The 18,236-nt window shown below is 37.6% G+C and overlaps 1 protein-coding gene across 7 annotated transcripts in view; it reads left to right on the top strand.

Annotated features, from left to right (window-relative positions):
• The window catches only part of LOC132401089 (sodium/calcium exchanger 1-like), a 221,675-nt gene extending 205,107 nt beyond the window's left edge, over positions 1-16,568 (top strand). For all 7 annotated transcript variants that reach the window (XM_059982910.1, XM_059982907.1, XM_059982911.1 and 4 more), the window contains one exon: positions 9,996-16,568. In XM_059982910.1, the coding sequence (XP_059838893.1) occupies positions 9,996-10,372 (377 nt within the window). In that variant the 3' untranslated portion in view covers positions 10,373-16,568. The remainder of the gene's footprint in view (positions 1-9,995) is intronic.
• Positions 16,569-18,236: the final 1,668 nt, after the last annotated feature.

Genomic DNA, 18,236 nt, shown 5'->3' on the forward strand with positions numbered 1-18,236 from the left:
AAATGCCTCTTTCCAAATGCTCAAGAATACTGAGGGAGGCAAGGGAGGAGATTGCCAAGGTACCAACAGAGATCTTTGCATTTTCTTAGCTACAGGTGAGGTCCAGAAGATTAGAGGAAGGGTAACAGAGGTAATCTAGGAAAGTATAGGCTGGTGACCCTTCCAGCAGTTTTAGGAAAATTACTGGAGAAGTTTCTTGGGGGTAGGAATTCCTCACATTTGGTAAAACATGGATTTATAGGGATTGCCAGCATGACACTGTAGGGGAGTGGTCCTGTCTCAGACAAATGTTATGAGGAGGTGAGAATGAGTTTGAGGATAGAGAAGTTGGTGCTTGCATAAATTTGACAGGGTCATCATGGTTGGTTGCTTCAGAGGATTGTCATGTGGGGTCCATGATGTGTTGATTTTAGATGCAAAATTGGCTTGGTCATTGATGAAGAAGGGTAACAGTAGAGGAGTGATTTTCTGACGTAAGGTCTGACCAGTGGTCTGCAAAAATCAATACTGAAACTTAATAATAAATTCATTATTGTACAAGATACAGCAGGATACAGATCAGTTGCAGATATGGATGAAGAAATGGGAGATGGAGTTTAATCCAGACAAGTGACATTTGACATTTTGGGAAGTCAAATGCTAGAGGAAAATATACGGCAAATGGCAGGACCGTTAAGAGCACTGATATGCAAAGGGACCTTGGAGTGCAAGTTTACAACTCTTTGACAATGGCAACACAAGTGGATAGGGTGGTAAAGAAGACATTATATGTGCTGCCTTCTTTGGCCAGTGCATTGATTATAAATTGGGCAAGTCATGTTGCAGCTGTGTAAAACTTCAGTTAGGCCACATTTGGAGTACTACTTGCACTTCTGCTTTCCGTGCTATAGGAATGATGTGGAGCTTTTGGAGAAGGTGCAGAAGAGGTTCACCAGGATATCACTTGAAATGTGTGTTAGTGTGTTAGATGGAAGGACAGGTTGGACAATGTTGTATTGTTTCCTTTGAATTGTTCGTAACTGAAAGAAGACCTGATAGAAGGATGTTTAAAAGATTGTGAGTCATGGTGTAGATGGGCGTCCTTTCTAATGTTCCCTTCTCCCAGTGAAAACCCAGAGGGTATAGGGTTTAAATGAAGAGAGAGAAAGTTTTAAGGAGATGCATAAAGCAACTTTGCTTTTAGTGTAGTAAGTGGCTGGACCATTCTTCCGGGGGGTGGGGGGGGGATAATTGAAGCAAATGCAATACAACATTTAAGAGATATTTAGACAGTCAAGTGAGTAGGCAAGGACTATAAATTCATGAGGCCTGTGCAAACAGATTGGGCACTACAGTAGTATAGTGGTTAACGGACACTCTTACAGGTTGTGGAGTCGGAGTTTGGAGTTCAGTTCCAGCATCACCTGTAAGGAGTTTCTCTATATCTTTTCCATAGAATCTAGTTTTCCCCGAGTGCTACACTCTCCTCCCACAGTCTGAAGACATACTGTGTAGCTTAATTAGTCATTGTAAATTGTTCCATGATTAGATTAAGGTTAAAATCAAAGTTGTTGGGGCAGTGCGTCTCAAGGGGCCAAAAGGGTCGACTCTGTACTCTATTACTAAATAATTGAGTGGATTCATTAGATTTGTGTCATGGTTATTTTAGGTGCTGGCTGAAGCTTCTGTTCCTGTGCTGTGATTAAGCTTTAATATTCTAATATGGCTAAGTGATCTGTCTCATTCTTACTGGATTTTAAATAGTGGATTCTGGTTAATTGGGACACATTGGAATCAGTACATTTTGGCTCAATTAAGCAGCTGCCGCAGTTAACTGAAGTTTCATGAAATAGTTAATAAGGAATAAAATAAGACTGTTTAACTGATTAACAAATTGTGTATTTAAACAAAATATAGAATAAATTAGAACACTACCAAAACTACAACCTGAGTATAAAACTCTATTAGTTCCTCATAGTTATCTGGAGTTCAGTCAATGTATGCTGACATGTACTTTTGACTAAATGAATAAAATCGATGCCGACACCTAGTGCAGATAGTGAACTGCCTTAAGGCAGTGATTTCAATGATTGCATTCTCCAAATCTTCATTTCAGTTGTAACATTCAAGATGATTGTTGATGTCTTCAAATTCTTTGTAGTTCTTAACTTGTTGAAGTAGTGAAATTGTTTCATTTTCACTCATGGCTGTTTCTGGCATCTGCAAGCCTGAATGCTTGAAACCACGGTGAACAAAACAGTTCTGAGTTCTCTTACTGTTTATTACTTGCCAACTATAAGTGACTAAAATCACTGTTTTTAACACAACATGCGACACTTTTTTTAAAAAGCTGTTCACTCCAAGCACGGTGTAGTGTCTGATAACTATGTGAAGTCCACATGACTGATGCTAGTTAGAAGCTGTTTAGCAACAGCTTACTGTTTCAGCTAAGCGGCATATTATCCCAAATAAACAAAGGGAATCATGGCTATTTTTACTATTTGTTTTTTGTTCTTCAAGAGCTGCCCAGAATAAGTGGCTGCCTCAGTTAGCCAATAGCCCAATTAACTGGAATCCACTGTATTTGAAAGTACACCTGGATGATTAGGATAGATTCTGAACAGTGGTGCAGCAAGTGGAGCTGCTGCCTCCACAGCTCTAGTGATATAATTTTGATCCTGACTTTTGGGATTATCTTTGTGAAGTTTATGCTTTCTCCTTATGACCACGTGCCTGTCCTCCCACTTCCTAAAGAGAAATGCAAGTTGTCAACTAATGAGTAGGAGAGAATAAAACAGGTGTAAGTGGGAACTTTATGGTCAGTGCAAGCATTGGCCATCAGTTAAAAGGAGTCTATATGGATTTCATATTTGCATCTAATAAGGGCTATATCCCGAAGAAACATAATTACTGTATTCATGAAGAACAGCTTTTCTACATAGAAAATGTTATAGAAAACAAGTTGAGTGTTTTATACTTACTGCCCTTAACTTTAGCTTTCCTTATTACTGTCAGTTGTGTCACAGACATTTGCATTATTTGCAAATTTCTTTATCATTGCCCTATATTTAAGTCCAAATTAATGGAAAGGAACTTATAGTCATCCATAAATCCATTACCCATTGCTTCCTGCCACTGGGCCAGATTTCCATTTTCCCTTGTATCTAATGGGCTTTTGTTTTTTTTTGATGACACTGCCATGTGGAATCTTAATAAAATCTTCAGTAATATCCTTACAAATGACTGCATCTGCTGAACTCATCAGTTCTCCGTTGTTACTTCAGTTTTATCAAATTAGTCAGACGGTTTCCCCTGAAGTGTGTACTTACGATGTGTCTTTCTTAATGAAGGCATGTATTGTGCCTCAGAATTGATTCCATTAATTTTCCCACTAACATTAAACTAACTCTCCTGTAATTACTCAGTTTATTCCTTTTTAATCAATAGTACTAAGTCATTGCTGTTCAGACATCTTTCTACAGTTATGTAAAGGTGAGAATTGAAAAGCAGTAAAACTGGGAAATATTAAAATATCACAATTTAGGGTATACTTGGGTCGGGCAACATCTACAGCAAGTTGACATCTAGAACCAATGACCTTTGATCAGAATTGAAAATTTGTGGAAATAAAATTTGTTCACTTCACCCCTCTTGCTTGCAAATTGTAACTAAGAAATATCTCAGATTGGCTGGAGACAGACAGACTGACTGACATGATGCTGGCTGTGAGAGTAATGAAAGCTTATTACTCAGATGAACTGTGCAGGGAAGATGTGAATGGATGGAATAAAAAATAATGAATAAAAAAATTCTGCTTCGAGGACCTTCCTAGCAGCTTGGCATTCTATCTAGCAATTTATGCTTTGTACATCCTCTTTTTTTCTGTTTATCCCATCAAGCATATTGCACTCTTTTTACTAATAATGCAACATTAATTCTTTTTATGAATATAAAGCTTCCTCATATTTCCACCAACAGTTATTATTTTACTCAGTTTTCTGGTATCTGCCGTTTTTAATTTTACTATGTCTTTTTCTTACTGTTTTTATAAAGCATTATTGAACTTACTCTAATTTTAGTTGCTGCTTTCTTCATACCTTTTTTATGTCCTTATTTTTCTCTAAATCATCCTCTTGTATGTATATTTTCCCAGATTTTTCTGTTCTTTCAGGACTTTTATTTATTTTCCCTTCTGTGCAATACTTCATTTAGGAGGCTTGTGATTTGACCATAAGACATAGGGAATTACCCATTCAGTCCATTGACTCTGTTATTTCATCATGTCTGATCTATTTCCCTTTCAACCCCATTCTCCTGCTTCTCCCCATCACCTTTTATGCCCTGACTAATCAAGAACCTATCAACTTCTGCCTTAAATACACTCAGTGACCTGGCCTCCACAACCACCATTGGCAATGAATTCCACAGATTTACCACCCTCTAGCTATAGGAATTCTTCCTCATCTCTGTTCGAACTGGATATTCCTCTATTCTGAGGCTGTGCTCCCCCCCCCCAAAAAAAAGAAACACACTCTTCACTCTATCAAGGTGTTTCTACATTTGATAAGTTTCAGTGAGATGCCCTCTCATTCTTCTAAGTTCCGCCGAGTAAAAGATGAAAGCCATCAATTATTTGTCATTGGCTTAACTTTGTGTTGAGAAAATGTTTACCTGAGTTATTTTAACCTCTTTCAATACCTCCCTTATCTGTAGGATTGAGTCACCTTCAGTTACCTGCACCTTATACACTCTGGCTCTGTGTATAAAATTGATGTTAGCCCAATTTATAACCTTTATCCTATTTTTCTTTTTCAGTAACTGTTAACTCTAATTAAACTATGATCACCTCTACACAACTGCATGCCCCGCTTCATTCCCTAAAACTAAATTCCTACACTCCCTCTATGCTTTTTGCACTGACTCAGAATTCCTCTGTACCTTTTTACATCAACTATGCTAACATATTAAACTAAAGCACCTTTTTATTTTTGCTACTGCTTTTCAACTTGTATATTTATCTACAAATTTGTTCTCATCTTCAGACTGTTTGAAAGTTTGTAGTAAATTCTCCAGTAGTATGATTGTCTCTGTATTAGTTCAGTCTGTCTAGCCTCATCTGACAATTCTTCTAACATTGTGCTTTCTCACAGCTGCATTTGTTTTGTTTTGAATGAGTATTATCAACTTATTTTATTCTGATCCCCCCCCCCCAATCCACAGGTCATCTGAAGACATTACAAATACATTCATTTTTCAGAATTGCCCCTTTTCAATCTAGGCAATGCCTATACTATAGCCATCCATTAAAAAAATTTGCTTTTCCAGAATTGTTGGAAGAGATTGACATTAACAGAATTAATTACAAAATGCCCAAGAAATAAATTGTCTAATGTCTTCACATTTGAACAGATGATGTACATTTTTAGCACAGTGGGCTTGTTTTGTTGCCTCGCAGTTTTTCTTCCATGACTGCTCGGCATTTTCCAGATTATCCTTGAGATATTCTCTGTCTGAAATGGTCAGCAAACTTAAGTGTAAGTTGTAGTAGCGCAGTCACTCAAGTTGAGTATGTTGCTCTCCTAAGGGGTTCTCTACTGGTGGCTATAAAGGTCAATCCAGGAACCACATATGCAGTAAGTGGTAGATGTACTTAGCAGTTGGATCTTAGTTGTTTAGTCTGTCCTTTTCCTAGATGCCACTTGTTCTCTGCAGCACAGCAGAGGTCCATCTAATGTGGTGAAAATTGTAAACCTTAATGACCAGACAAAGAAATTTCACTGGGTATAAAACACTATTTTACAAAGGTTTGATGCTGTAGGAAAATCTGCCATAGCTAAGGTTTGGGATTTACTACAACACTTGCAGTCAACTTGTATCTCCTAATGTAGCTGCTAGGTACTTAAGGCTTTTGTGTTAGAAACTGAAAAGGCCATCTGTTATTTCTCCTACACCGCACCCCTCTCTAAAGCCATGAGCCAGCAGCTGCAATACTATCATTACTGTTGACAGAAAGAAAACTATTCCATGGGAGCACATTTCCACTTAAAATATGGGGTTCATTGACAAATATGGCTTTGTATTTGAAAAATGGAAGCATTAGACAGTTTTATCAGAATACAGCTCCAGTAATGGCTGAAGTATTACATATCTCATCACCCTGACAGCCAAACAACTATTACTATTTAGCTTCCTGCCATTAAACACAGTTGGATTCCCCTATCTATTTTCCAACCTCTGCTTTCTAAACTCTTGTCTTACACATTCATTTCCTTTCTCCCATCTTAATCATTGGTCAATTTCCCTTTTTTGCTGCCAAGCTGAATGACTCCCAACAACAGCTGCAAACCTATTTGTGATAGTTGTCCCTGTACTTCATGATATGCGAGTTGGATGGGACCAAGACCAAGTTTTGGAATTCCCTCCGTGTTTTCCTACATCTATCTGCTCTTCTGGAATATTGTTTTTTTTTTCTCTCCTTCGTAAAAATGTGATCATATATCTAAATATATATGATACCCATGTTTCTATGTTTAAACATTTCAACGTGATAGCACAAAAAATTGTAATCAAGGGATGGTAAGGGTACAGAGTGATATTGTTAGTTTAAATTAGCAGATGAAGATCTATCAAGTGGAGAATAATGTGGGAAAATACAAATAAAGCATTATCTTCTTGTGAGTTTGCAAAACTTCCCAATGCAAAATCATGTGGATTGCCTATTATATGATTTGCAGTACACTAATACAGGCTTAGTGAGTAATGAGAAAAACTAATGAGATGCGGTTTATTTTTGTGAAAATGAATACAAAAGTGGGGAGATTGGTTCCACGTTGACAACATTGATGAAAGCTCATCTGGAGTACTGTGCAGTGTATTGGTCATTTCTAAACTGTTTCAAACACTCTTAGGAGAAAAGCTTGAGCAAGCTATGTAAAATTATTTTAGACAGTCATGAATCTTTAAAACTCTCTTCCAGAGGTTGGTAGAAATTAAGTATTTGTAAGGCAGAGTTAGATACATAATGAGCAGGAAGGTTTAGGAGTAGGATGGAGGTTACTGCTGGAGTAGGCTCAAGCACTTGTGTAATCTAATCTTGCAAATGGGAAAAGCAGCATAGTCAGCAATGCTTTCAGCATGGGGGGGGACCCATCTCACAAATTTGATTTGAATTTTTTTGAATTAACATAAATGATAAGGGTAGGTCAGTTGAGGTTGTCCACTTACTATTGACATTGATGTATTATTGTCGCATGTTTTGAGATACAGTAGAAAAAACTTAATTTTGAAAGTCATGCCCATAGTGAGACCCTGTAAGGAGTTTGTGTCATAGCTGTCTACGTGAAACGCAAGCCAAGGCTGTACAATATGGTGAGCAAACTGTTGCCCATGTAGCAGGCTCCCTCTCTCCACGCAGTTGATGAACCCAAAGGAATGGCAGAGATTGATACTGTTTGGTACCAGTGGCATTGCTGGAGTTGCAAGTCAGCATTGAACTCAATGCAGGGCTGCCTAGGGGACTCCAGCTCTGGATTTTCCCTCGCGGTTTACTCCAGAAGCCTTCCCCACGAATGGGTATAGCCACAAGGCAGTGGGAGTTTGAGATCAGAGCTTTCCTTCTCATAGATGAGCTGCCAACCATGGCTGACGGGCTCTGTCCAAAGCAATTGGTTTTATGGTGCCCGTAATCCATCTTTGCTCCTTCTCCTGTCAGTAGAAATGACTCCACCAGGCTTAGTAGCTAAGCCACGCGTGAAGATCAGGTTGTTAGATGCTATTTGAGATGTATGCCATTGGGAACATGTGATATGTAGTGGGAGCTTATCCCCACTCCCTCCTCACTAGGGTATGACAACCTTATGGAACCATATATCCATGCAGATTATATTTTTTAAAACTTGTGTATATTGAGGCACCACAAGGAAGAGCAGTAACAAAATGCAGAATACAGTGTTACTGTTAAAGTTCAAGGGAATTCAGTGTAGTTAGATTATTAGATAGATTGTGAGGTCAAAAGTTTTTCAGTGTTTAAGAGTCTTTTGAGAGCAGGATAAAAGCTTTCCTTGAACTTGGTTGTGTGTATTATCAAGCTTTTGAATCGAGAAAAGAAAATGTCTGTGGCAGGAGGTGTCTTCTTATGCTGGCTGCTTTTCAGAGGCAGTGAAGTATAGACAGCATTTTAAAAATCATAAGAGATTCAGCAGATACTGGAAGTTTTGAGCAGCACACAAAATGCTGGAAGAACTCACTAGGTCAGGCAGCATCTATGAGTGGAGTAAGCAGTCAGCATTTTGGGCTGAGATATTTCATCAGGATTGGAAAGGCAGTGGGAAGTAGCCAGAGTAAGGTTGGGAAAATGCCGAGTTCCTCCAAAATTCTTAATGATTTTCCCCACATTCTTAGTCTGACTTCTTCCCCTTTCCTTTCCAGTCCTGGTGAAGAGTCTCAGCCCAAGATCTCAGCTGTTTATTCCCATTTATGGATACTGCATTTTGAACATTTAACAAGATTCCTTACAGTAGGCTGGTCCTGAAGATAGACTTGCAAGGGATCCACAGTACATTGGTAGGTTAGGTTCAGAAGTACCTTCTTCATTGATGAGTGATGTGAGTAGAGGACTGTTTGCCTGACTGGTCTCTGACAAGTGGTGTTCCTCAAAAAGCAGTGATGGGACCTGTTGTTTGTAATATATGCTAATGATTTGGATGAAAATGTAAGTGGACCAATAAGTAAATTTGGGAAGAACTGGAATGGCAGGAGTCAGATATGGTTGATGGAGGTGTAAAAGAGGTGAGGAAGTCGTGTTGCTGATCAGAAAGAATGTTGCAGTGGTACCTAGTGAGAACATCCTGCAGGACTCATCCAGTATGGCAGAATAGCAGAGCTCAGGAATAAGAAAGATCAGGTCAGTGTATGAGTGGAAGGGTTTGCAGGTTTCTGCATTTTCAGGTTCCCACTGGTCCTCAGTACCTCTGTGATGAGTGTGACAGGTTTGGGAAATCCTGTTAAACTTGCTTTGTTCATTTAATACAGTTCAATTTATTGATGCATATTGAATCATGGTGTGCTGGTGTCAGAATACATTAATGCTTAAGGGGATTTCTAAGTGGGTGTTAGGGTTCTAACAATGCTATTTTGTAGAACCATAAATCAGCATTTCTTCTTTGATCAACATATAAAATGTTATTGACCATTTATCTTTTCTTTATGTAATCTTGCTAAATATGCTGCTCGAGTTTCTGCATTAATAATTGGAAGTGTAAAATAATTTTATGACAAATTCAGTGCTTAATTGCAAATCTTTTATGGAAATAGTTCAGTGATATTGTGATGAAGTACACAAAGGATTAAATATTATAGTCCTACACAGAAGTGACTAATTGCAAAACAATACACCTTAAATGTGGATTTATTTTTCAATTAGTTTCCCTTTTTGAATCTCAGTTTTTACATTGTAAATTCATTGGTAATTGTCTCCTTTGATCTCTCCCTCCTGTTAGGTGTTTCTTCTCATCAAGTCCTCCCTTCTGTTTTTTTTTGCTTAAACAGATTGGAATAAAAATTGGTCTCCACTGTTTTAAGCAGCAAGGCCTTTCTGTTTTTAGAAGTTGTGACAGAAATGGAGTGTTCTAGTCCCTCAACCCTGCCCTACCATCCAGTATAATCATGGTTGATTTTATAGTCCCATGACTCTCCTTTGCCAGTTTCTGCAACCTCAATTTCCTTGATTATTTTTTAATTGAAAAAAAAATTCCTAACTTTTTAATTTGCACATCGAAATACCACACTTTCTCCTGGAAAGTTTATAATGTCAGTTAATTAGTTTTCATAAACCCAATATAATCATAGCTGCTCTCACTCTGGAATGTAGTAATTAATTCTCCATTATGATTTTCTACAATAAAAACCTGATAATGCCATTGTATGATCTAAATCTTTCAGTGTACAGTTTTTTTTTACAGATTTTATTTGAGCCAAGGATAATACAACTAAAGAGGATATTTTGTTTTCTTTTACAGATACCTTTGCCAGCAAAGTAGCTGCAATTCAAGATCAGTATGCTGATGCTTCTATTGGTAATGTGACCGGGAGCAATGCTGTGAATATTTTCTTAGGAATAGGTGTAGCCTGGACAGTTGCAGCAGTCTATTGGAATGCTCAGGGAAAGGATTTTGAGGTGCACCCTGGAAACCTGGCCTTTTCAGTCACTCTCTATACCATATTTGCTTTTATAAACTTTGGTGTGCTACTGTACCGAAGGAAGCCTGAAATTGGTGGTGAGTTGGGTGGACCACGGACTGCCAAGCTTCTAACCACAGCAATGTTCACTTTGCTTTGGTTATTATACATCTTTTGCTCATCTCTGGAGGCCTATTGTTACATAAAGGGCTTCTAAAAATGAATCAGCAGAACATGAACCAAGTGGACATTTAGTATTTCACTCACCTGATGATGGAATGCTAACTTCTGAGAGCATTCTTTTTGCTAGGTAGAAGTGGATCTTAGTGTTCATTCTGCAGGGGCATCATAACAATAAAAGCTATGAATGTAGGGCTTGGTCTGCTGCTGTGCAGATCAGTTGTACCAAATGGTAAAATATTTTTTATTGAGACAAAAGAGCCTAAAGTAATATTTATGGCACTTATACCCTCAGTAGCATGCCCTCATCCATTCATGGAATGATGCCTCTGTGCTAATGTGACTGACTGTTTGAGATCAAGTTGCTTACTCAGAAAAATGACTTGACCCATTAATTAGTTTTGTTTTGGATCTGCGTGCCCTACACTTCATTTAACATACTGAGTGCTGACAACTCCCAATTAAAAATTCAGTGTCAACATTTGGAGTTTTGATTTAATTTAATTTAATTTGGGTTCCTTAGTAAAAATGCACAGAATATGCGTAACTGCTAGACATTTACCCATACACCGTGTCATTGTTATTTTTGTACAATAATGTTAAATGTGATACTGTAATGCTGTGCATGGTTAAGGCATTTGTCCTATATGTAATATAAATACATCACCAATCTCAAGATCTACCGTGCATTGTTTATTACCAGGAATTGCTTGACTGCATATGGTGAGGGGGAAAGGCTATAGCTTTTAACTGAAATTTGCCACGTTTACAGAAATAAGTGGTACTGTTGGAACTAGCACATTCACAAAGACGTACTTGATCTATAAATAAGACAGAGTTTTTGTTAAACTTAGAAGTTGAATGATATATTATTAAAACTATTCAGGGTCATTTTTTTGTTTTAGAACGTCAGTATAGTTATTTCTGTTGTCTGGTTGCTTTTGTTGCTGTCAGCATTGTGGCACAATAAATCAGTAAGACAGTGTAATTGGGATGGTGCATGTAAATTAACCCAAGCAGAAAGATGACAATTGTTTATGTTAAATGTCGTTAAGTAGGCAATGAGGATATTGCTGTAGCAATCAACAGCTCATTACTGTTGCCAGCTTTGGGAGTCATTTCAATGTTGTGTATTCTTGCAAATACGGTCCGAACTCTCATATGCCAATTCACAATCTTGTACTAGAACCTCTATTAGAAGAAAGGCATGTTTCAAGATCTTAGTCACATTATGTGGCATTAGGTTTTACAAATAAACTCCAGTGGAGCTCATGATTGAAAAATTGCAGATGCTGTGTTTAGAACCAATAAAATATGTAAGATAGAATTGAAAAAGAATCTGTTGAAGCAAAAACAAAATCATTCTTGTGAGCCATGAATTGTGATCACAACAGAAGCTCGTGTAGTTGAATTAATGAAGAGTTAAGTGCAATAAGTGTTTTCCTTGATCAACACTAACGATAATAATAGAAAGGCAAAGATTTGCATTTGGTGCCAGTTTGAACTCACCGAGAGCCAGGATACACTTCGTCTCTACAAGTAGACCCAACTTGCTGTATTGGTTTAATCTCATCATAGAAACAAATGGGTGCAATATAATGTTTATAATGGATTGTATATGTATGCAACTGGTACATAACCCTTCATAAGACTGTGTGCTGTGGTTTTGCTTTTCAAATGACCACTTCACTATCTTCCCCGGCTCAATTATCCCTCCCTTAAGATTAGCTATAGAATATAAATGAGAAATTCCCTTGGAAAGTCTGCTGTTTGTTAAAGCGATACTAATTTTTCCATTTTTTTAATCAACTGTCCCCCACCACACACACACTCACACAGAATTAATAGTTTTTGCATATTAAAGAAGCCGTGGGGCCACAATGGAGTTGATTTTCAGACTAGAGCTGGGTCAAAATGTGTCAAGTCCATCTTGGATGATGAGGAAAGAATAATAGTGTTTTATTACTATTCAAGCTTGTATGAAGTACAAGTCACTTCAGCCATCTGATGACTCTAGGTTCATTTGACAACCAGCCACTGACTTATGACAGCTGAATAAGTTCTGGGGATCACATTCCATGCCTCCATCCATTTTTTAGTGCAATTGTAAACCAGTGGCCTTGATCACCAGTATTAATGCACAAAGCAATGTCACTCAAGATATCTGTTCTGATCCCAGGGTCTGACATGTGTCACAATACTGTTGAAAACTGCAAGCAATACAAATCTGATTAAAACATTTTGCAGCTGATTAGTTTTGTGAGCAGTACAAGATGTTTATTTCTTTTTAGTACAGGAAATGAATGGTTCTGTTTTGAGAATGAAGTTTTAAAAGGGAAGTTATTTATTTCAGTGACAGTATGTTACTTCACATTCTGCTCTGCAGTTCTTTAAATATAGAGATATTATTACTGACAACTCCTGTAATTTTAATCTGTTAAAATTGCATTTACCCAGTCTAAACCTCCTTGGTTATTCGCTGCATCATGCTGACGGCGCACAGTGAACTTTTCGTAGCTTCATCAAGTAGAGGGTGTAAGTGTCACTCCTAGTGGTGTAAAATAATTAGCCTGATTAAGGGCAAATACTAATGTTTTCGAGGGGGAAAGTACTCACATGTTTGTTAAATGGATTGTTGTTTTGCTTTGCAACTAAATTTGCTGATATTTTTGTTGAGGCTTTTTGTTCATTCAGGCACAGAACATGAAGGATGGGCACCTTTACTAAGACACCAGAAGCTGCCAGATCCTTCCTTCTGGTTGTTTAACCGGAGCCCAAGAAGATGCAACCTGGAGAGGAAGCACTCCCAACTCACCCCCTTTCTCAGTGAGGAAGTGCTCAGCAAGCATCCCTCAACCATGAAACTTAAAGTAGGCACTGACCACATGGAATTCATAGATAATTGCCAGTCTGCTTTCTTGCTCTCCATACTGCACGGTGGTAGAGCAAGACTTTTACTCTGCCACTGCAGCTATTTAGAGAGACTAATGTTAAATAGTAATGGAAGTACATTTCAAACAGCGAAATCATAATAAAGTCCCAGAGGCTCACAATTATTTCAGTTAATAGTTGTTTTAATTTTATTTACTTTTCCAGAATGTGTTGAATTTTCAGCCAACTGTAAAGTAAGAATCTAACCATAAGCATACTAAATGACTCCTGAGTGAACCGTGGTCCAATGACAGACTACTACAAATGTGATTTCTTTGTATAAGAATGGGTTAGATGAGGTACTGACATCTCAGCAGCCTAAGGAAGTCATTTCTGGTGCTTCTATTCACACCATTCTCAATACTTACTGCTTTTACATGATATGAGGTTTCATCTCCCAGATTGAAAGTGATCATTAAATATAATCTCAGTTAAATTAAAGTTAGAAATAATTCTTTGGGCAGAATTACCATCAACTTACTATATAATAACCTCTTGCATTTACCCACAAAAGGAGTCCTTTAAAACTGTAGAGGTCGTACAACAACTTACCCATCTGGCATCAAATTAAATCAGCTGCTAAGTAGAGCAGCTCAGCTGTTTTATAGAAACTAATCTTCTATTTTTCTAGTTAAAACCTCATAAAGAAGATAATATAAGTACCTTCAGACATCCAAATTTAATAGTGTGTGGTAATTACAGTATCAGATTGATCCACCATTCTGACCAGTGTTAACATCTAGCACTTAAATGAATATCTTGCTGCTGTTTCAGTAGTGGCTGTATCATTTTGTGTGGATTTTCCAAAATATATTTACAGTGGTTTAAATAACCATTAGTATTGCATAAGATGAAAGCACCCTAAGGCAGTTGGTTTGTGACCTTGTGTACATAGTATCTCATGCAGAATATCAAATTGTAATTCAACTGTTGTGCCCGAATGAGTGCTTTACTCATGGATGGTCACCAGCCTGTTATAGCAGAGCATGTGAATTAAGAGTAATTGTGGCAGCCTTTCAGGTAGATTTGATAATGAATGGGTGTGTTTCGATGAATGTAACTTTAGTGCTAGATCGTTCCTACTTGAACCGAAGTGTAATTGATCTGTCTCTTTTTAAATACCTAAAACAGCTAGGAAAATTCAACCACACTCTTGCAGTCATAAAAATGCAGATAGAGGTATTTGGCATTTACCCATTTAACTGTGATATTATACTTCATACAGTCCCTTAATTTGATTTATAGAGGTCATATTTTAAATGTATGAACTTTGATAACAGAATGCTAATAGAGGCTAAATGAAATAGTGGCTTTGAGAAAAGAGAAACTGGATGGAATATTTTTTCCTTCAGTTAATACAAGTGCATCAAGCATTGCATATCATTACATATTCAGTGATGGCATGTTACTTTATATTCTGATCTCCATGCATTCTTTCCCCATCTATCATTTTAACAAAAGTGTTGAGCCCTTCAAAGTATAAAGATTGATCCCACGTGGACCTTATACAAGTATGATACAGTGAACCATTATTTCTAAACTGATTCAGCATGCTTAGCTCTAAGTCCTAAGCAAATTATGGAGCCCAGGAACCCAAGTTTGGTTGTAGGAAAACTTAGTATAGCAAAGAGCCTAGAGCATAAGGATGGCATGGGTTACAGTGTTTTTTGAGGTAGAGAGTAGGCAGCAAGAGGAAAACTCCTCAGCTAAACCTCACCAATAGTCACTTTGTCCACAGTATGACTAAATGAACAGCTTCCCTGCCTACTTAATATTCAGCAGCAAGAGATGATGCCAGACCTTTGGTAACAGTCCCTAGAAAAAGAGCTTTGGGGAAAAGAATTCCCCCAAGGTATGGGTATCTTACTCTACTTTAAATCTCCCTACCTGAGGATTTCCTTTAGTTGGTTAAAACAGTCTTGTACACATATCAGGGGCTCACCAAGATAGTTAATATTAGCTAACATTTACTGATGGCAAATGTTTGCTCCATCCTTCACATATGAAAATTGTGCCAGAATGTATTTCTGATAACATAACAATTTGCTGCTTGATTTTGCTCAGCACCACCACTGAGAGAGAACAAATGGTTTGAAATTGGTAGCACAATCATAATTTCAGCTACAGCATTTAATATAGACCATTGGAATGGGCTGTGTAGGCTGTCTATACAGCTGGTAAAGAGTAACCTTTCTACCTCCTGATCTGAATCATTAATGCCTCGGAGTTACAGTTCCTTTTTAGAGCACTGTTTAAATACTAACATTTCATTCTCACCTTATTAGTGGTACTGTCACAGTAATTTGGAAAGGAAGAGCATTGTGATTTTAAAAAAAAGACCTGAGCATGTTTAGAAGTTTGAAGGAGCTAGCATATTGGACAATGTTTAAGCTTCCCCAATGTCTCTCCCACTTTTGGATTGATGTTTAATAGTGCATGAAATAACATGGTGATCATTTTTGTACAGCCATGATGTCATTGGTATGTAAACAGAAGTGAATTTATATTTCTATTGGCATGAATTGGATATGCAATACAGTATTACTCAGTGAGCAACATTAGAAGCTAGTATGGATTAATTATGTTGTGACAGTGGTTCTGCCAATTTATTTGGCCGTACATCTGATAATCAATTATAGAACAGAATGAAGATTAAGAGACAAAATAATTAAAGCTCTTGCCTGAATTGAAAGGTGTACACACACAACTTGATACAACTCCACTGTCAAAAATTGCTTGCATAGCTTTTCAGTTTGCTCTGTGTTGTATTTGTCAAAAAGTTTTAGTTTAAAATAAAATCTGCATAATTTGTAAATGTAAAGAATATGAAAATAATAACTAATTTTTTTTAACTTTACAACACATTGCGAATGGAAATTTTTCTGCAAATTTTGCAGTTCCAGAGGAAATGATTGCATGTTGCATATGTTGTGATTTGAGAAGAATTATCAGTGACTAAAATGCCTTATGCAAACATTCATTAGTACATTATCCAGAGCTGGTCTGAAAATCACAAATGTGTGGACTTTATGCTGTTTTATGTCATATTACTCAGCTTGATTTGTCTGTCATTTCTGTACTTCGTAAGGAACCTTTAATCTTGTAAAACTGTGGTGTGTATCTCTCATTGCTTGATCTGAATGGCTTTGTATAAATCAATGTCATAAGCTGTTTCCTCTCTTGCCATATTTCCTAACACATTAAATATAGATGTTTGTAAATTCTCCATAATTTCTCGTTCATTCTGCGTGTCTTAATATAATCAAGTCCAACAGGCATTTCATACAATACTGTGTTGTAAATTCCACTGTTATTCCAAGCTTGTCATTGGTAATTAAATCATAGCTGTTTTACACATGTAAATAAATTAAATTTATTAACATACTGCAATACAACAGAATACCTTCAATCTTGAACTTTAATTTGGTTGTGAAAATATCGAGCTTTTAAAGTTACAATCCTTAAAGATTCTAACAAAAGCAGTAATATAATTTTAATAAATGTCAGGCACATATTTACCATACTTTGAAACACAGGCTATGAAGTATGTCTTCTATTCATGTTAAGTGTGACCTGTGATACTCATCCTTGTCTGTGTTTGGAGCATTCAAGCATCTGCTAAATGTTATCACTATAAAGTGCATTCTATGTGGGGAAAAGATGTTTTAAAATGAAATGACATTTGTTACTAGTTCATCTCTTTAAAGTTATTTAGTCTTGTGTTTTTGTCTTCACTTGTAATTCCCGGCACTTGTGAAATTTTTCAGGTTTGCATTAGATTATGGAGAAATGTTCCTACATTGAAGGCAATAGTTTGAGTCATATGGGTGCTCATTCAATAGCTGTTGAATTAAACATAAAGAATGAATTGTATATTAACCCTTGTTTATTACTGTAGAGAGGAGGCCAACTTTTTGTTCCCTGGTCACTAGAAATGACTACAAAGTCCAGCCTTTGCTGTCCATGCTGCTCAATGGTTACATCAACGATTTAGATGAAGACATTGAGAATAACATCAGCAAATTTGCTGATGATACTAAGCTGGGTGGCAGTGTGACATGTGATGAAGATGTTAGGAGAATTCAGGGTGACTTGGATAGGCTGGGTGAGTGGGCAAATACTTGGCAGATGACGTTTAATATGAATAAGTGTGAGGTTATCCACTTTGGGAGTAAGAACAGGAAGGCAGATTATTATCTGAACGGTGTAGACTTAGGTAAGGGAGTAATACAAAGAGATCTAGGAGTCCTTGTTCATCAGTCACTGAAGGTGAATGAGCAAGTGCAGCAGGCAGTGAAGAAGGCTAATGGTATGTTGGCCTCTATTACAAAGGGAATTGAGTACAAGAGCAAGGAAATCCTTTTGCATTTGTACAGAGCCCTGGTGAGACCACACCTGGAGTATTGTGTACAGTTTTGGTCTCCAGGGTTAAGGAAGGACATCCTGGCTGTAGAGGAAATGCAGCGTAGATTCACGAGGTTAATTCCTGGGATGTCTGGACTGTCTTATGCAGAGAGGTTAGAGAGACTGGGTTTGTACACGCTGGAATTGAGATTGAGAGGGGATCTGATTGAAACATATAAGATTATTAAGGGATTGAACAAGATAGAGGCAGGAAATATGTTCCAGATGCTGGGAGAGTCCAGTACCAGAGGGCATGGTTTGAGAATAAGGGTAGGTCATTTAGGACAGAGTTAAGGAAAAACTTCTTCTCCCAGAGAGTTGTGGGGGTCTGGAATGCACTGCCTCGGAAGGTAGTGGAGGCCAATTCTCTGGATGCTTTCAAGAAGGAGCTAGATAGGTATCTTACGGATAAGGGAATCAAGGGATATGGGGACAAGGCAGGAACCGGGTATTGATAGTAGATGATCAGCCATGATCTCAAAATGGCGGTGCAGGCTTGAAGGGCCAAATGGTCTACTTCTGCACCTATTGTCTATTGTCAATGGCTGGGATACATCAGCAGCTCG

The sequence above is a fragment of the Hypanus sabinus genome, chromosome 10 (genome assembly GCF_030144855.1).
Source record: "Hypanus sabinus isolate sHypSab1 chromosome 10, sHypSab1.hap1, whole genome shotgun sequence".
Classification (NCBI taxonomy): Eukaryota; Metazoa; Chordata; class Chondrichthyes; order Myliobatiformes; family Dasyatidae; genus Hypanus; species Hypanus sabinus.